General features: G+C 44.8%; 1 protein-coding gene across 1 annotated transcript in view; it reads left to right on the top strand.

Moving 5' to 3' along the window:
• Window positions 1-19,690, top strand: part of fgfr2 (fibroblast growth factor receptor 2) — a 37,252-nt gene that overhangs the window by 7,496 nt on the left and 10,066 nt on the right. The window contains exons 3-11 of the mRNA XM_083897527.1: window positions 2,293-2,550; window positions 2,785-2,859; window positions 6,725-6,894; window positions 9,302-9,425; window positions 12,589-12,779; window positions 13,081-13,219; window positions 15,687-15,880; window positions 16,611-16,750; window positions 18,867-18,988. Of these exons, the coding sequence (XP_083753653.1) occupies window positions 2,293-2,550; window positions 2,785-2,859; window positions 6,725-6,894; window positions 9,302-9,425; window positions 12,589-12,779; window positions 13,081-13,219; window positions 15,687-15,880; window positions 16,611-16,750; window positions 18,867-18,988 (1,413 nt within the window). The remainder of the gene's footprint in view (window positions 1-2,292; window positions 2,551-2,784; window positions 2,860-6,724; window positions 6,895-9,301; window positions 9,426-12,588; window positions 12,780-13,080; window positions 13,220-15,686; window positions 15,881-16,610; window positions 16,751-18,866; window positions 18,989-19,690) is intronic.

Genomic DNA, 19,690 nt, shown 5'->3' with positions numbered 1-19,690 from the left:
ACTTGATGGAGAAGGACAGATGGACACAGCAGAGATAAGAAAATGATGAAGGCAGAAGTAACACATGCATGCTTTTCTTTAATCAGATGCACCATTTGGACTTATTTCCGTCTTTCCTTTATACTTATTTTCCCGTCTTAGTTTTCCTCCCCTTCCATCTCTTCCACTTCCTCAGACCGTCTTGTAGTCTGTGAGTTTTATCTTTCTATGAAGTTTCCCTCTTTTTTTCTTCCATGTGCTGACAGATAGTGCGGTCGGCTTGTGTGTGTGTGTGTGTGTGTGTGTGTGTGTGTTTGTGCGTATGTACATTCCAGGTGTTTTGTTGCTTTGCCTACCTCATTTAGGGGCCCCTGTGTTGAAGTTGTCCATACCTGTTAGATTCCGAGTAGACTCTACCTACACTGCTTCATATGTACTATGTCAAATCTTGAATAAACAATAAAGGAAAAGGTGGAGCCTGTTGTAATAATAATAATAATAATAACAATAACATCAAAGGCCTCCGGTGTGGAAAACCATGTCGTAAAAAGGTACCGGACACAGCTCTCATCAATCAGCATAAGGGCTCCACCTCTTCTCAGACCACACACTCAGTGCTGGGTGGTGAGGGAGGGGTTAATCATTTCTGGATTGAAGGGAAGAGAGAGAGCGAGAGAGAAAAAAAAGACAATACGGGAACTGTACCTGTGTATCTTCTTGCCCAGGGGGAATGTTTAGAGGCTTGCACACATGCCTTGAATGCTGGTTTGTGGAGGGATGACTTTCCCTTCCTGTTGAAGCGAGTGTGTGTGTGTGTGTGTACTCTTTATATTTTACATCCATACACAGAGCAGCAGCAGCAGCATATAATCATTGAAAAGTTACGAAAGTGAGGTACAGGAAAGGCCTCTGTAATTACGCCTATCAGCCTTCTGCCAAAAAAAAAAACAAACCTTGATCACTTCATCACTTTTCCACTGTTGCACATTTTCCTCTTTTTTTTGTTACTCATTTTCTTAAGTTACCTCAAAAGTAAACACACACACTGTCTGTGTACTGCAGGACAGAGAGAAACTTCATTTCTTTTCCCATATGGTTGCAAGGCTTTATGGGATTTAAATGATTTACCTTTTGAGAGTGGATGTACATATACGTTTAATGCATGGATTGTGCGAGTGAGAGAGCAAGAGTATCTGTAAAAATGTGCCTCAGGCTAACTGGAATTAGGTTGTCTATATATCGTAGAGAGCAACTTGTATTTCAGGCAGGTTTTCTTCCCCCTTTTAACTCAACATCTAGTCGCAGTCTAGAGTTTTTTTTTTGTTTACGGATAAAATCCAACCTGACTCTTGCACTTTTACCTTTAATACATTGCACACCCACCCCCATTCTTTCTGTGGTGTTGTACAAGTTAGAGAACGAGGTGTACACGCATGCACTCCCAGGCGGACTTGGATTGTCTCCCAGAAGTGAAGGTTTTTATGCGCTTTGGAGTCGAGCAGAATTTCTTGCTCGCTGCCTTGGCCAGCAGATCCAGCAGAGCTGGGGTTGTAGATCCTCCATGGCCATGTTTTGAAAGAAAACGCAGAAGGGAGAAATGGAAAACAGAAGAGTCAGGCTGCAGCCAGGTCAAGGTTTTCGAAGCTTAGGCGCTGAGTCAAAACCAGAGAAAAGCTAAAGAAGAAGTAGAAAGAGCGCCCCCACCCTTCCCCCTTCCCCTCCCTGACAAGTGCTTCCGTCCTGGACCTTTCTGGCTGCTTTCCTTTCTGATGGACAGACACACTGAGTTTCATTCCCCTTTTTTTGTACTGCTCCTACTCACACACACACACACACACTGGCTGCTTGGCATCTTTGTAAAAAAAAAAAGGTAGGGGTGGATGTGGGGTTAGTGGTTGTCAATGCATCTCGCAAAGCATTGATTTATCTTTTTTTTCTCCATGTGCTGCTTTGGCCGTGACTGCATGCTCTGAATCTATAAGCACCAATCACACTGCACATTTCATAGCAGAACAGTGGTATTTTCCAATAGCACAATTTCAAATAACTGACTGGAGTTTGTGGTAACATTTTGGTGTGACATTTAAAAAAGTGGGCCTTCTCTTTTCTGTATTGCTCCGTCTGTATAAGTTGATATAATTGCATCCATTGGGGGTTTTGTGGTGTTTTTGTTTCTTACACTATTATGGCTTGTTTCTTCCTCTCCCACTTCTCTTTCCTCTTCCTGTGCACCCTCCTCCTCCTCCTCCTCCAATCCGACCTTTCCCTTCTCTCCCCCTGACTTCAACCCCCTCCCCCCCATCCGCTCTGCAGACGCATCGAACAAATACCAAATTTCTAAGCCCACGGTGTGCTCAGTGCACCCAGGGGAGGTGCTGAAGCTGAGCTGCCCTCTGCCAGCGACGGGGACCATCACCTGGACCAAAGATGGCAGCTCTCTGGGCACCAACAACCGCACGGTGATAGAGCAGGAGGTGCTGCAGATTCGTGACGCCACGCCTAAGGATTCGGGCCTGTACGCCTGCACCAGCGTTGGCAAAGACACGGTCTGCTTCATAGTGAATGTCACAGGTGAGTCAGGGATCAGGCAGGAGAGAGGAGCTCAGGGCGGGGACAGGGAGTTTGGCGACGGCGAATTATCCAGGTTGTGGCCATGGCACGGATGATGTGATCAGGGATAAACATCCTGACTCTGGGGGTGTTGTGTACAGTAACAGTAGCACACGTCTGCATGCAATACTGTATGTGTGTGTGTGGGGAGGGGGGTTGCAGAAGGGTGGCAGTAACCGTGGTTACTCTGTGCAGATGCCATCTCGTCGGGGGATGATGAGGACGATACAGAGCGGTCAGAGGACACTGGGGCAGACGGTGAGCAGATAAGTAAGTATGGGGCAGAAGAATTGGAGGGATGAATGAGTTGTGTTATGCTAAACGTCATCGCTAACTCCCAAAAAATCTGCACATTTCAGTGTAAACAAGCCTGCACTTTCTATATTGTGATGGTGTTCTATAGTTATGTATAGTGCATGCTTTTTTCTGTCAGTTTTTACTCCGTTATGCACATTGTGTCCTGGTAATGCTTAAAGCCAAACTCATACAAAGACTTAACCCCGAGAGCAACATTCTGTTTGTTTATGATTAATGCAGCAGCGATGGTCTTTAATCTTTTGGGGTCGGTAGGAGACAGCTGTAAGCAACACCAGAATTCATATCAGCTCTGCCCTGCACCTACATCTTTGCTATTCTACACCTTAGCATTCCTTTCCAGGGCCTATGCCGCAAGACTTTGGGGTGTGTGTTGTATAGTGTATGCGAGTGAGTGTGTATGTGTGTCTCTAAAGCTCCAGGGAATACAGAGATTCCTGACATTCCTGCTGCCAGTGTCTCTCAGGTAGTCAGGCTTCTTGGAGCCAACCAGCCGTCCAGTCAGCTGGGCTCATCCATTTTGAAAGACACCCATCTGGACCTAGTTACCCACCCGATGGGCTTGTGTATAATAGCTTGCCTGTGTGTGTTTGTGTGTGTGTGTGTTTGTGAGAAATAGAAAGTTTGTCTGTTGAGATGTGGGTGAGTCTGTGTGTGTGTGTGTATGTAGCCACGTGCACACGTGCGTGCATGCACATACACATAAGAGCTGAAGTAAAGATGAGGGCTTCCACATCTTGTTAAAATTCTCCACACACATTTCGTCTCACCCCGAGTCCTCCTCCTCCTCCTCCTCCATTTTTGGGCTGACTGTAATTACCTGAAATCCATTAAATATGGGGGGGAAGTGGAAAAAATGGGGGGAAAAGGGAAAAGATCCAGGCATTTGGTGGTAATAAGATGTTTGAAAACAAAGGGAAAGCTGTTCTGGCAGTACAATATATCACTGTGTGTTTCGAGAGATTCTAAATTCTAAATTATTATTAAAAGAAAAGGGGACAAGAGAAGAGGAGAGGCAACAGAGGCAGAAGGAGGGGGTTTGTTGGATCAACACCAGCACTACTCTGAGCATGGCGTGGAGCCTTGGCCTCAGGCCGAGCGCTGGAGTAAGGAAGGAGGGTGCATGTAGGCGTGGGAGGGAATGAGAGCGGAGACTGTGGGGAGTAGCTTTATATTTGTGGAGCGCTCAGAATGGGGCTGGGCATCAGGCCACTGTGCAACAGAGGATTTTGATTTGACTTTGTATAGAAGAAGGAACAACATAAATGGGTGAAAAAAGTTGAAGAGCGAGAGAGAGAGAGAGAGAGAGAGAGAGAGGGAGAGAGAGAGAGAGAGAGAGAGAGAGAGAGAGAGAGAATCCAGGGTGTTTGTCCATCGTCAGCAGTGGGTGGTGTAATTGCAGGAGACATGGGAGAGCCTCTCCAGGAATCTGTGAGGGTGGGCAGGTGGAGGGAGATACTGCTGATGCAATGACGAAGATCCACTTGTAGCTTTGCTGTCTGTGATTAATCCTGTTGTAGGAAGTGTGTGCTGTTGATTCATTGTTGTTAACGTCGCCCTTCAATCAGTATGCTGAAAGCAGGGGCTTTTAATATACATGTTGGTTTGACTGAAATTGTACACTCTTAGATATAAAAGTGCGAAGTAGAACCATATAAGGTTCTTCGGCTTGTCTTCATAGGAGAACCCTTTTTGGCTCCAGGTGGAACCTTTATAAAAAAGTTCTAACCTTTTTGGAGGGTTCCACCAAAAATCCTTTATCCAGGAAAGGGGTTTTAAAGGGTTCTCAGGATCATTAGTGTTACCAAGAACCATTGAAAAACCCTTTCTTCGGGAAGCAAATGGTTCCAGGTAGAACCTCAGTCCTTGTAGAAGAACACTTTCTGGGAACACTTATTTCTAAGAGTGTACTAAATACAATCTCTCAAAGTTGGATTAACGCACCCAGTTAAAGCGGCTGGGAGTCAATTTACTATTGCATGAACAGTATATGTTTAGCTGGACCCAAACTGGCCTGGGTGCTCTGCACAAGATTTCAGTATTTAGAAGTTAATGGGTGGTAAAAAAAAAGAGAGATTATTTCTTGCTTACTTGTTTGAAATACGTGGGGCTTAGCTGGAAAAAAGCCAACACCAAGTACTTTTTGTTGTTGCATTCATTAAAAATGCAGTATTCTTATATTGTGATTCATAGCATGTAATTGCGTTGTTACGCCTTCACAGAGAAATGGTGAAGGGGAATATGTCACTGCTTTCAGTGGTGGGTTAAATTCTCCAGTGCAGAGAGAAAAAAAAAGTATTGACTCATGGTGCTGGGGTTAGATAACCTCAGCTCACCCCAGGCCAGCTTAGGATAAACAGCCGTGAGTGGAGATCCGGATGCACGGGGCTTTGGGGGTAGCAGGGGTTCCTGGAGGCCTTCAGCAGTTTGGGCCAGTGAAAGTTTGACTTCATCTGGTGAGAGGTCTGAGGGTCGTCTCGTTTGAAGTGTTGCCCCTCCGGACTGAGAGCATGGGAAAATGCACCGCTCACCTTTCATGTCCAAACCCCATCCTTCGCCCTGGCTGCCAATATGGGGTTATGGGTCATTTCAGGGAGACTCGGCTTGTGACGAGCCCGTCTCTAACTAATCTGTCACTGTCTGAAAGGATGGAATGCTGACAGGATGAGTGCATGGAGAGGAACAGAGGGGAATGAGAGGTGAAGAAGCCGGAAGAGCGGCAGAGATAGTGAGAGTAAGGAGGAGGACGAAGAAATGGGGGTGGGGGGGAGGGTGCCTAATTATAGTTTGAGCACTTACTGTATGCATCCATTCAGGAAGCACTGTTTACTGACTTTACTATCCAAGTATGTGTGACTTGTCCGGTTGTGCATGCCAGAGAAAACGATGGGAGGTGTCAGATGTGTAGACTCGACTGATGGCAAAACATTTGAGTATTTGAAACAAATACTCTCCAGGGGCATAAACATATGAGTGAGGGGTCCTACTACAATCTGTCGTGGTCTTATCTGCGGGTATCTCTTCTGTTGCATGCACTCGTGCTATGCACTGAGAAAGTAATGGTGTGGAAGACCATTTGGGTTGTTGTTTGACTTTTTCTTCCCCTCTGAGCCCCATCTGCTTAGGCAATCACTCTCCCAGGTGCAGAGAGAAGGGGCGGAATGGGGTTGGGGGGGTGGGGGCTCGGGAGGAAAATCCAGCTGACTGAGACTGAGAAATGGGGAGGGAAAAAAAGGGAACCCGGCAATGGACAAAACACAGGGAAGGCAAGCAGGAATGGTCGCAGTGTGGCACTGATAAAGCAGGAATGATTGGGGGGAAAAGGACGTTTTTGCTGACCACTCTGGAATCCTTTGTTGAACGTGACGTTCGAATCCCCCCCGTGCACGTAATGATTTTCCAAGGGTGATAAGCATCCCTGCCTCTGCTGTCCGTATCAGGCCAAGTGACGGATAAACAGGGAGCTTTAGTAATTGGAGGAAGTTGGGGGGGGGGGGATAAAAAAAAAACTGCTAAGTGGAATGAGATGAAATTGAATGTGATGGTCTAGTTACCCTCTTGGAAACGCCCAGGCACATTCTCCCCCCTCTGCAACAGCTCGCTAAGCCTGCTGGGAGAGTGTATGTTTTTATTTAACCGTGTGAGCTCTGGGTTGTGTTATGCAGACGGCAGACCAAGTTGGAAGAAGGGGCGGGGGGGGGGGGGGGGCTGGCTTTTGAGACTGGGAATGCTAAGAATCAGTCACACTTCCATGTATACTGTATTTGAAAGCGAGTGATCAGGAAAACTTCCACTGACGCCAGTTCCTCTCTGTTCGTAGGTGCGCCGTATTGGACCTCATCGGCGAAGATGGAGAAGAAGCTGCATGCGGTGCCAGCTGCCAACACAGTCAAGTTCCGCTGTGCTGCAGGAGGCAATCCCAAGCCCAAGATGCGCTGGCTAAAAAACAGCAGGCCTTTCCGCCAAGAAGACCGCATGGGAGGGTATAAGGTAAGATAAACAGTAATACATCACTCTTTTTTATTACAAATGTCAACTCCCTGCCTTCTCCCTGGCTTTGTGCTGTTCCTTTGCTACAGTGCTTCTGGCTCGTTTGTGAATGTGTTTACAAGGGATGTCAAGACCTCTTCTCCCAATCATTCTCTCGCTGTCCTTTTACCCCTTTTCCACCCTTCACTGGAGAGACGGGAGGAGCACAGACAGAGGAAACGAGGGCAGGGTTTCTGGTGTGAAATTGGAATTGTTCATCCGTGTGCCTCCTCTCAACAGGATACTTTGCAGAGCTTCTCACTGTAACTCGAAATGGTTCCTTAACCCCAACAATTAGAAACCTAAGCCCGGGACTTAAGGGTTAAATGCTCCCAGACAGTAACGTATAGAGAAAGTAGGTAGCGTCAGAGTTGAAATTAGTTAAGAATGCTGAGGTAACTCAATCAGGGAGAACTGGTCCCACTGGCTTATCTTGGAAACTAGTATGAGATTCGCGCATGTGATTCTGTTGTTATGAAATGTGATTTACAAACACTTTTATTGAGCTGATTAAAGATTAAACTGGTGGAGCTTGATGTGCTGTTACACATGTAATGCTCTGTTTATATATAAAGTAAACCATGAATCTATGAATTAATATCCATACATTTAATAATTTATATAAGAAGGACCAGAAATAAAGATTATTTTAATGGCCAGAACTTTATTTACATGCTGATTGAAAACATGGACTGGGTTGATTTACAGTACAGTTGTGAATATCTGATTCTCATTGGTCATGGGGAAGTAAAGCCCATTTTGTTTTGTTTTATTTCCTCTTTGTATAGAAAAGCCACAGCTACTCTGAATATGCGAAATTCCTCCCATGTGACAGAGTCTATTTGGATTGCGTTCGACTTATTTTGCTTCTAAATTCCTCTTTGTCTCTCAAAACAAGAGTTTACTGTGAAAGCTGCAGTCGTGCTGATGGAGTGGAATAACAGTTTAAACAGACAGTAATGGAATTAATTTATGAAAGATTCCATTGATGCTGAAGGGATCTGAGACTCCTGGTTAATAGCAGATAGTTTATGAGGAAACACATCTCCCTGTCAGGAGAGTTAAGCAGATTATGTTGATGTAGGTGCTAATGTCGTTTCTGTTTGGCTTTTAGCGGGCTTGTTACAGCGTTGACAAAAAACAGCCATTGGCGTGACGGAAATGATACAGTCAGACTGTCAAATGTAATGTGGGCAGCTCATTTCTCTCTTTTTGTCAACAAGCGTTGGACAAAAGCTGTACCTGAGCCCAGCCCTGTGGCTTAATCTCTCCTTTGTAGGAAATGTAGGTCTGCACAAGCTGTGGCTGTGCTCTCCCTTCAGTCTGCAGACTGTAACACCTTTGTTAGCTCACACCTGTGGATTTCACATACAGGTGAAAACATCTTTTTTTGTTTTTATTTCTAACAATAATTTCTGATAATTGTTTGAAAACAGAGAGGTGTACTTTACTTCTTAAGCAAAAAAAGAGAAGATTCAGTTTCAGGGAACTGTGAAGATCTTTATATTTGTACATGTTTCACCTTTGTGAGAAAATTGCAACCAATTAAGTTTTTATCAAAGTCTCAAAACAACATTATTTCAAGGAATAAAATAACTATATGCATGCATTGCAGTCAATGTACAGAATCCTCATCGCTCACTGTTAAATGGACAAATTGATCCCTGTTACAAGGGCTACATCCAGTGTCCCCTTGTGTCTGTCCTAAGCCCGGATAAATGGGTGAGTTGCACCAGGAAGGGCATCCAGTGTAAAAATCCCTGCCAAAGTGTGTGGATCATCTGCTGTGGCGAACCCTAGAGAGGAGGAAGCAGAAAACTAATTTTATCATCTAATGCATTGGTTCTCAAAGTGCGGCCCGTGAGCCAATGGCGGCCCGCAGAGACATTTCTGGTGGCCCGCAATGAATTACAGTTGATAGTTTTAATCCAGGAGCCACTAAGCTTGTTAAATGTTTATTGGACATTACTGGATACAGACCAATAAGTGTAAACTGTAGAACTGCAATCTGGTCATTAAAATTATTACAAATGGGATTTCTTTCTGGTTTTTTTTCTTTTTTGTTTTTTTTGGCTGCCCTCAGTCCAATGTTGGGTTCCTAAATTGGCCCTCAGGTATCAAAACTTTGAGAGCCCCTGATCTAATGTCATCAGACTTTATATTGTTTTCGAGCACAATCAGCTCTCCTCTTTCACTCCTGCAGCCAACTCTCCTGTCTGCAGCATCTTATCACATTTCCCACTTTCACCACCAGCTTTTTGTGTCTGTTAATTGTTTTTTTTTAACCCCCATTAAGCAGCTGTATTTACTGGCGCGTACGTGTATTTTGTGTGTTTGTTGTTTCTAATCCGCTGCCATTTGTATACAGGTGCGTAGCCAGCACTGGACCTTGATCATGGAGAGCGTGGTGCCGTCGGACAAGGGCAACTACACCTGTCTGGTGGAGAACGAGTTCGGAGCCATCAACCACACGTACACCCTGGATGTCGTAGGTTAGTAGTAGCAACAACCCCCTGAAAAAAAAAAAAAAAAACACGCTCTCCAAGCACACCTGTGAGGCCAGATGAGTAGGAGGAGGAGGTGGGGGATGGAAGAAGGGGACGACAGCTGAAAGAGTTCTCACAGTCGGAGAGGTGTGCGTATTGTTGGATTGCCCAGGTGCGCGCCGTGGATGCAGGTGCAGGTCAAGCATTGCTGCCAAGTGTGTGGAAGCTTAACGCGGGTCAATGAGTAGTTTGTATGTACTGTCGTCTTTATTAACTTATATAATATTATGTTATTTTATTAAACCCAGTGTTCATATGAGCTCAAATAACAATCAGTGTTATAAACCACCAAGTATTATATTTTGAAAATACCAATTATTTCATGCAAATTATAAAAATAAATGCTTTTCCTTTGAAAATTGCTGATCTGTGGAATATTTTTCCACTATGACGTCCTGTAATGACTTTTGTATGACACATTGAGTAATTAGGAGCTACTTAACTGTGGATCATACTGGTCCTAAACCATAGCAGGTGAATGTTTTGTATCCCTCTTTGAGGACATGGTGCTGAGGTCAGTGCTATCACAGCGAGTTCAGATCCACCTCAGTCAACCCCTCACACTGACCTTTGAAGCACAGCAGTGTTTTTCTGCTCAGTTTGAGGATAAACAATAAACAGTGGGGTCAGCAAAAAAGGGGGGTAAAGGTAGTCATTGATCAATTGATGTTTGTGCAAGAACTTTGCCCTGAATTCAATGCAGATCCCCTTTCGAGCCCCCCCACTCGAGCCCCCCCCCCCACTCGAATACAAGCGGTCGGTACACATCGCAGTTTATCTGACACAGATAGTCTTCTAAAGGCTGGTCAATAACCCGCTGATAACCTGGACACACATGCAGCTGCAGCATTTTGATCCTCAGAAGGAACGCTCTGTGGCCAGTGATCAGCGTGTTTGTATGTGGAATAATTCTCAGACTGTCTCCATTGTCCTGAGCAGACTTACTGTAATTACACACTTCTGTTTTGATTAGTGTCTCCATAGTAATAAGGAGTATTATTTTCATTTGATCAGATGGAGATTGAATACCTGAGGGTTTTTACACCATGAGCATACACTCACACACACTTGCTCCCTAACACAGGCCCCCTGCTCTGCTCCCCTCTTGAGTTAGCTAAAGCTCTACTTCAGACTGCACATTTCTGTTTTTTTGTTCTGTTTTATTGCAGAGCAGTAAACCCCCTCCACGTCTGGCTCCACAGCCACTGCACCCTGCAACCTCTTGCTTCATTTTCTTCCATTATAGTGGGTGGACAGGGGGGGAAACAGAGAGAAAAGGAGGGGGGCACAGAGACAGAAAAGGCTGTTCTTATCAGTCTTTTTTTTTTCCCCCAAGTGACCTGCAGGATCAGTCATTTCGAGGAACTACCCATTTCTGGTTCAAACTGGTCTCTGGAGATTGGAGAGACACATGGCAAATATACACATATATTGGCTTTCTCAGTCATAACTGTGCCACCCATGCAACTATGCGGCACGCTGTCATTTGCTCCATGCCATCCTGTGCCACGAAGTGTCCTTCCTGTTCCTTTATGATCCCTGCGTGCCCAGCCACCAGGTTACCCAGAGTTCGCCGGTCTTGCATGGAGCACCATGGAATGCCCATGGTTCGCTTCCTCACACTTCTTTCTGCCTTTGTCCCACTGCTGCTACCATCAAATTACTCAGCTAATGACTTCATTGATAAATGGATTAAGTTTTGAAACGGGTCACTGGATTTTGGTCACAGCAAAAACAGGAGAAGCTACTGCACACACACATAGGAACAATAGCCTCGGTCCTGCGAGCCTTTTTCTGTCACCGTTCCCCTCGTTTTAATGCTGCAGGCCGAGAGGACAACCGTTTTTCATTTCCTTCTTATACTGTTTCTCTTTTCCCAAACACAACTCTTTTGTGTCTGTCCAATTGGTCATACAAGAACATCCATGCACTTGCGTGTTTGTTTTAACAAGAATTACTTCACAAACTTTTCCTTTTTATCTGTGCTACTCCATAATCCCGACTCTGTTTTCAGAGACGCTGCTTCTCCTCTGAGCATTTAGATGCATTAGAGTATAATGAAGTTGTTGTTATTATTATTGTTGTTTTTATCAGACTGTACTCTGCAGGCGTTAGTACTGGATGAGAGAGTGATCTCTTTCCCTTTTTTGCGTTCAGGAAAGATGGGGATGGTGACAGGGCCTGTGTATGATGGACAAATAAAAAGAGCCAATAAACAAGGCCAGCCCTAGGAATGCTGTGGGGGGTGGGAATCATCTGATCTGACAGAGTTCAGATAGATGGAGGAGGAAGACAAACAGGCACGGATGAGGTCTCTACGCCTAGTTTCTGCACTCTCCATCTGTTGATCCCCATTCCTCCCTTAACTCTCCCTCCTCATTCTTTTTTTTCTCCTTTTCTTACCCCCTCCTTCTAAAAACCCAGCCTCACCAATTGACCATCCCCCCCCTCGGCCATACACACACATGAATGCACAACTGAATCCACTGCACCTACCTTAAGGCTTTGTTTTGGAAAAGCAGGGAATTGCTCAAGCCTGAGTGATGTCATTTTGTGTGTGTGTGTGTGTGTGTGTGTGTGTCAGTAGTGTGGGGGGTTGGTGGTCTCCTCAGTGTGGTTGTGAAGGCTGGCTAGTGTTTTGAAAGGGGGCATTGTTCAGAAGGTCTCGCTGTGTTTGGATTCGCTGGCCAAATGTTTGCTTGTAAAAGAACGTAGATAGCTGGAATACGTGGGGGGGCGATATGAAGGTGTTTCTCAAGACTGGCACGCAGTTGAACTTATATGCAACACATACACCTCACCTAAGTCCTCCTCCATCTCCTGCAGTTGTTTTTTTGTCGGTAAAAGCCCCCCCGACTCTCTGTTTTGCATTAAATGCTTCAGATAAGAAATGATATTACCTGTCAGGGTTGCTGGGAAACATTAGCACTAATAGTAAATGTCGCTCTGCTTTTGCAAAGATAAGCTCTCACACCCTTTATGCAACATTTAAATTGTGAATTGCGAAACACCTTTTTTTCTTCTGTATGTTCCGTGATAAAACAAAATCAGGTATGATTGTTTGCAAACACAAACATTTTCCTTTCCCCCCCCCCCCCCCACCACACAGAACGTTCTCCACACCGGCCTATTCTCCAAGCTGGCCTCCCGGCCAACACAACAGTTCATCTCGGGGAAGATGCCCGCTTTGTCTGCAAGGTCTACAGCGACGCACAACCTCACATCCAGTGGCTGAAACACATCACTCAGAACGGCAGTCGCTATGGACCAGATGGGCACCCCTATGTCCGAGTGCTAAAGGTACATTCACCTTCCTTCCTCTCTTAGTTTATCCTTTTAGAATCAAATCCTGTCCTGTTTTTTTCAGGTGTTTCGGATACATTTCAAATCTCTTATTGTGTTAGAAAGTAATCATTCATTTCCCTCCTTATGAACGGAGAGGTCTTCTCCCTGCTGGCTTTTGGTGGTCATTCCTGCTGTCTCCTTCTTCTCTCCTGCAGATACACATGCAGTAGCCGTAGCCATGATGTTTGTTTGCATGTCTGTCATGTATGATAACATGCTGTTGGAAATGTTCAATATGTGTATGTGTGGATTGCAGCGTTCAGGCATTAACAGCTCGGACGTGGAGGTGCTCACCCTCACCAACGTGACACAGGACGATGCTGGAGAGTATATCTGTAAAGTCTCCAATTATTTAGGCCAAGCCAACCAGTCAGGCTGGCTGACTGTCATCCCAGGTAACCCTTGAGACCTGACCCCCCATCTACCTTCCCTCCCCTACCTCCTACATCCCGGTGTGGTTTCTGTGGGCCTCATCCCTGACCTGCTGTGCTGTGGTGATCCCACTGGTGGTCTCTTGGTGTTCCTGGTGCTCACAGACCTTCTCCTCATCACCTAATGTCAGACCTTTGTGTTTCAGCTGCTCCCTCCACTGCTGAGACTGGTGCAGCCATGGAAGCACTGGTCTTACCTGCACACTTAAAAAACACTGGGCGTGTCACAGCTAGTGTTTCATTGTCATCTCTTACTCATGCTGTGTCAAGACGGTGTATAGTGTTGCAGGACAGTGCTCTCCATGCTTTGTTTGTTTGTTTGTGTGTGTGTTTGTGGAATAGACTGGTGTCTCTTAGCAGGTTCTGTTGGTGATGGGAACCTTTTGGATTTTTTTTATGTTTGTGTTTATGCACTCCCATTTCCCTATGTTTTGGTGGTGTACTGGGCTCTATCTGTGTTTTTGTTTATGAAGCCTCCTCCTCCTACCCACCCATGAAAAGTCCCATGATCCTTTGCTCTAGATGGAAACCCCACGAAGGACGTCACCCAGCTCCTCTTATTTCTCTCCTGGTGTTTTGGGTCTCATTTTTTTTCTCTCTCTCTCTCTGTTCTCCCTCATCTTTCTCTGTGACTCAACCTCCCCTGTTTCTACTTCTTTCACCCTTTTTTCCCTAATTTTTTCCTACCTCCTCCTCTTCTCCTCTCCCAGACCGCAGGTGTTAACACCACAGATAAGGAGATAGAAGTTCTCTACTTGCCCAATGTGACATTTGAAGATGCTGGGGAGTATACTTGCTTGGCGGGTAATTCTATTGGGATCTCATATCACACTGCTTGGTTGACGGTGCTTCCAGGTATATACACTTGTATACTGTCCTTTCCTTTTACTCACTGTTGTCAAAGTCTGGATTGTGCAATTTTCAGTCAAAGACAAATTCTCCCAACAGCACACTGCTCAAATACTGCAGCAAAGGACATAAATAATATATGACCATATAATAAATATTATATATCTACAATTTCTGGTTTGGCGACTGATTCAAAGTTGAAGATTTATTGTTAACCCTTAGAGGAAAGTGAAGCTTCCAGAGAAGCTCAAGTGTCTGAAAACCCAAAGAACAGGGGAGAGTTTGTCTCCTGACTTTTTTTTTCTTGCTGTAACGTATCTCCTTCGGGGAACATCTTTCAGTGCCACACTTTAGTTCTGCATGTCAAAGAATTCTGTGTTTTTCACTTGTGTTTCACTCTTACCTCAACGTTTCTCCTCCCCCGTTTTTCCTGGCTTTGATAATTGCCTACTTTCAAGATCCTTATTTCTTTTTGAAATAAAGATCGAAAGCTAAAGCCCAACGCGAGTTTCCAGTTGGGCTTGGCTTTCGCAATTATCAGGGCCGTAAATCTGCTCTTCTGCACGGCGAATCCCGTGCGTGTGAGTGTTTGTCGATGTGTGTGTTCTCATTTTTCATCTCGTTTTATCCTATTTTTGTCCGTCGCTGTATGTCTGCTCTGTAATTATGCATACCGAAGGATCAAATACATAGAGCTCAGTTTTAGAGCTCAGAGATTGCGGCGCAAGTTCAGTCCAGGCGAAACAGTTTAACGCTTGTGTGCGAGTTCTATCCAACAGTGGAGCGAGCGTTAATGAGATTGATGAGAGTAGATGCAGGGCACGGTTCAACCCTTTCTTAATATTGTTATAATAGTTTTGTTTTTTTCCTGTAAACTGTACACCTTAGTGATCACAGGCAAGCCATTTCCTGTGAGTGTAATATTTAATATTTATTGCACCACTGGCGCCATCAGCCCTGTGGCTTCCCTGTGTGTGCTTTGGGTTTTGGACCAGCAGATATGAAGTAGAGAGGAGAAAGGCTCCTATATGCAGATTCACCTCCAGCTGGCTGTGCTGCACAAGAGCCTTGATTTTTTTATGTGTGTGTGTGTGTGTGGAGGCCAGTGCTTTATAGTGCACGCCTATACACACATGCATAAATATAAACTCATCTCATTTCCTCGACAGGAAGTTCAGGCCTTATACAAGCACGAAGGACACTACTGTCCCTTGTTAGTGATCTGAAGTGAAGCAGATATTGTTCTGCTGACTGTGGGTTTGTGTTGATGCGTGTGCGTCTCAAACGTTAGTATAGACATATGTAGGCCTGGCTGTTGGGTGAGTTTAGATTATTAATCCCTGCACAAGCCTGTTTGGTAAAAAAAAAAGTAGGTGTGCTAGCAGAAGAAGAGGGAGGAGAAAGCTATAAAATCATTTAGGTTTAGTTTGCCGATCTCCAAAACATCTGTCTTATGTTTGTCTTTCCGATACTTGTGTACGTCTACTCAAACGAAGAATGTCCTTATGTGTTACACACTCACTATGTGAGTTTTTTTTCCCCTCTGACCTCAGTCTCACTTCTCTTCCTTTATTTTCCTCAGCCCTTGAGCAAACGCCAGGGCCCTTCTCCCCAGATTATGTGGAGATTGCGATATACTGTGCCGGCGTGTTCCTCATTGCCTGCATGGTAGGCATCGTGGTGGTGTGTCGCATGAGGAACACGGCAAAGAAGCCGGACTTTGGAGGCCAACCGGCTGTTCACAAACTGAGCAAGCAGATCCCTCTGCGCCGCCAGGTAACAGAAAGTAGATAAAGAGTTCTAAAGGCATCTAACACCCCTAGAGGAGAGAAATACACTGTAGACATTCTACAGAAACACAATGACAGACAATAATAATAATATAATATATAATAATATAGTAGTAGGTTAATACTGATATATATATATTATAAAATATTTATTTTTTGTAGACTTTAAAACATACTATCAGATAGATTTTTATATTCAAATAACTGTACCCTGTAAAACTACAACTTTATTAAATAATTAAGAAGGCATGCATTTCTGAGCAAGTTTGCACTGCTGCCTTAACATTAAAGCCAGAGCTTTTTTTTCCCTGTGTATGAGCCATGCTTTTCCCTCAGTGCTCAAAAAGGTGATAAGTATTGGATTACAATCTGCGGAGAGACATGATTCCTGTGTCAAGGTAAGGTTAGGGTGGAGATGAGACCTGAGGACAAAGACAAGATCAAGTGATGCCTTTGCCAAAGTTGTGAATGTCGATTATGTCTGAATGATCTAATGAACGCTGGCCTCGAGGCAGACTCTACAATAATGTCTTTAAGGATATGCTGCATATTTTCATTGTTCTATTATTTACCAACGAGGCCGCTCAATGCAATACATTTCACACCATCAATCAAACATTCACACATGAACTCAAACTCCTCTAGTGATGTCTTGGAGCTTTAGCTGATCAGTGAACCCAGACTGTGGTGATCAGCCAATGTTTTTTTCCCTGTAGGTGTCGGCAGACTCGAGCTCTTCCATGAACTCTAGTACTCCGTTGGTACGCATCACAACACGTCGGAGTTCTGCACACGATGAACCAATCCCTGAGTATGACCTTCCCGAGGATCCGCGCTGGGAGTTTTCCCGAGACAGGTGAGGCTCGTCATTCATCATGTGCTTAAAGTCTTGGTCCTGTGACATTGTAACTTATTTTACAGTGCAACTTTTGAAGAAAACAAGGTTTATGTATTCTGCTGGTGCTAGTTTTGTATTAATAATATTAATAATGATGCAGCTATTACCACAAAATACATAATGTGAATCTGATTGAACATAAAAAAAACCCTCTTTAAAATGCTGCTCCTCTTTCATCTGAAAATCAAAGTGTTTTTTTTATTTTTTTAATGATAACACATTGAGGATTCAAGGCCTGCATAGGACTTTGACAGTTATGCATGACAGCTTTCAGCGCTACACTCTTGACCTTGGCGATGGTGGATCAGTGGTAGAGCAGGTTGTTGTGGTTGTGGGTTTCATTTCTGTCTCCGCTAGTCTACATGCTGATGTGTCCATGGGCAAGACACTTAACCCCATGTTGCCCCTGATGGCTGTGAACATCGTCTTTTAAAACCTACCTTACCTTTGTCCTCAGTGCCTGTCTTTGGCTTAAATTGTGCATTTCAGTAGTCAATAACACCAATATTACAACACAGTGAGCTCCCATTAACTCTGAAAGACAGCAGGCAACGAAGACTAAAATGGGTGTGGCCCTGTAGTAAAATGACCTGAACTTGTTGTCCGCCCCCCCCCCCCCCCGCCTCATCATTACAACCTCTGCTGCATCACACTCTCACTCACTCTATATTCACACATACACACATGCTTCTGATGATGAGGAATGAAGCGCTGGTAATTAGTGGTTAGCACTCAGCAGCTTTCATCTGCATGTTTGGGCGAGAAGAGTTAGCTCAGCTTCATACCAGAGGAATTATCACCACCGAGGATTCCGTTAGTCACAGTTGCTGCAGCCAGCGATAAGCTTCAGGGTGGATTTAATAGGACAGTAAAGGTTAAAGTTGTTTCATACCCACTTGAGGCCTTTGGTTTTGAAAGAAAGCGGCGGGAGAAAGAAAAAGTAGTGTCTGTCTTTTGTTAAAATGGTTGTAAAAATATTTTTTTATCATCTCTCATCAACTCTGCTGATGTAATGCTGGACCCTCTGTGTACATACAGAACAGCATTCTGCAGAAGAGGTTCAATATTAATTAATGAACCAACCAGAGAGGGTGAGAGCTGGGTCTTTCTGTTTGGGTCTATTTATGTCTTGCCTGTCATCCCAGCACCTGAGGGATCATGTTGGGCCCGGAGAAGGCTGAGGAAAGGAATGCTAATGTTTGCAGTTTGCATGGAGGGGAAAAAAACAACATTGATTTTGTGTGGCTGGATCAATAGAATGGTTTCTATTGAGCATGGTGAGGCTGCGTGGACAGACCCAGCATTGTGTTACTATGACAGGGCGCCGGCCTCGGGGCTCTTAGTCTTTGCAGTGTCCAGTGTGATTGTTGACATAGCCAGGATACAAGGCCTTAAGAATGGGACAAACACCTGTCACTCAAAGGACAACCACACCAGTGTACACAAGTTGAGGGGTCAGGATTTGATTATCGTTGTGTGAAAGTATAATTTCTTCACTATATATTAATGTAGTTTGGTTTAACACAACAGCTATTGTGTTACATTAAAATAGCACTTAAATTTCCATCTGGTTCTGTATTCAGACCCACCTGTATGGTACCACAACGCCAGCATTCCATCCTCAGGCTAAGCTACGCCCTGGGTAATGACTTGTAAAGAGTGTGTATTGGAACATGCCAAGGCAGGGTAAACGGTTTATAAATAAGTGCCACTCACTGGCTTTATCAGGTGATTATCATTGCCATGTCTGCCTGCCTTACTGCCCTGGCACGGGCTACAGTCACAGCGCCAATAAAGCACTCTCACAGACACAATCTGATTGTAACAGAGGGAGCGATGTAGAAGAAAAAGACAGGGTGAGGTTTAGAAACTGGCGTGGTGCCTGGTTTCATTCCCTCTGTCTCTCTCATTCTCTATCTAACCTGTTTATTTCTGCACAGGGAGGGAATTAATGCCACAGTCAAATCAGGTCAGTGGGGTTTTAGGTTGTGTTTCAACAGCTTATCAGTGTCCTGTCTGTTTTTTTTTTCTTGTTTCCCCTTTCTCTCTCTTTGCTGCTGTGTGGTGGCTGCAGGTTGACCCTGGGCAAGCCCCTTGGGGAAGGCTGCTTTGGCCAAGTTGTAATGGCAGAGGCCCTGGGCATCGATAAGGACAAACCCAAGGAAGCAGTAACTGTCGCCGTCAAGATGTTGAAAGGTAAGTCGTTCTCCTGCAGGTGCACAATCACACTGAGATTGTTATAGTAAATGCATTGCTTGTGTTTCAAATCTGACCACTTGGAAAAGAGACATACTGCTTACATTATGTCTCGGGAGCGACCCGGCTATATTTTATAGGTGATTTATGCTCTAGTGAATGTTCAGCAAAGGGCAAGGTGGAGCCAGGGGCTTCCATTATTATTTGTTATTGGTGGCTGCTGAGTGACGGCTGGGGGGGGGGGGGAGGCGAGTGGGGTAGTGGGCTGGTTGGATCTCAGTCAGCACTCGCACAAAGAGGCAAGTCACTTTAGTAGCACTGGAGTGATTAATGAAAGCAGCGGGAGGGGATCTAGGTTGGTTTGGGATGAGCGGTTAGATCAGGTACCGCAGCAGGCTATTTGACCTACAATGACAATGGAAATCAGCTCTTTTGAACCACTTCAGGTAAAGGTAACGGTGAAGAGGAATGCAGGCAATGCCATTCCAACCTCCTGGATACTCCGATGGCTCAATCAGTCCCATGAAAAAGTAGCCTGTGCGGCAGATAATGAATCTAGATTGAGCGTCTTTAATTCCTCCTCCTCCACCCTCCCCTCGGCAGTGAAAGGATGCCTCTGTAGTCTGTGCGAGGAGCTGCCCTCGCTGCCGTAACTTTAGCCCACATTGTCTGTCACTTATTCAGATGCACCTACAAAACGAG

This window comes from Microchirus variegatus (assembly GCF_963457635.1).
Source record: "Microchirus variegatus genome assembly, chromosome: 11".
Taxonomy (NCBI): Eukaryota; Metazoa; Chordata; class Actinopteri; order Pleuronectiformes; family Soleidae; genus Microchirus; species Microchirus variegatus.
This window is presented reverse-complemented; position numbering and strand designations above follow the sequence as displayed.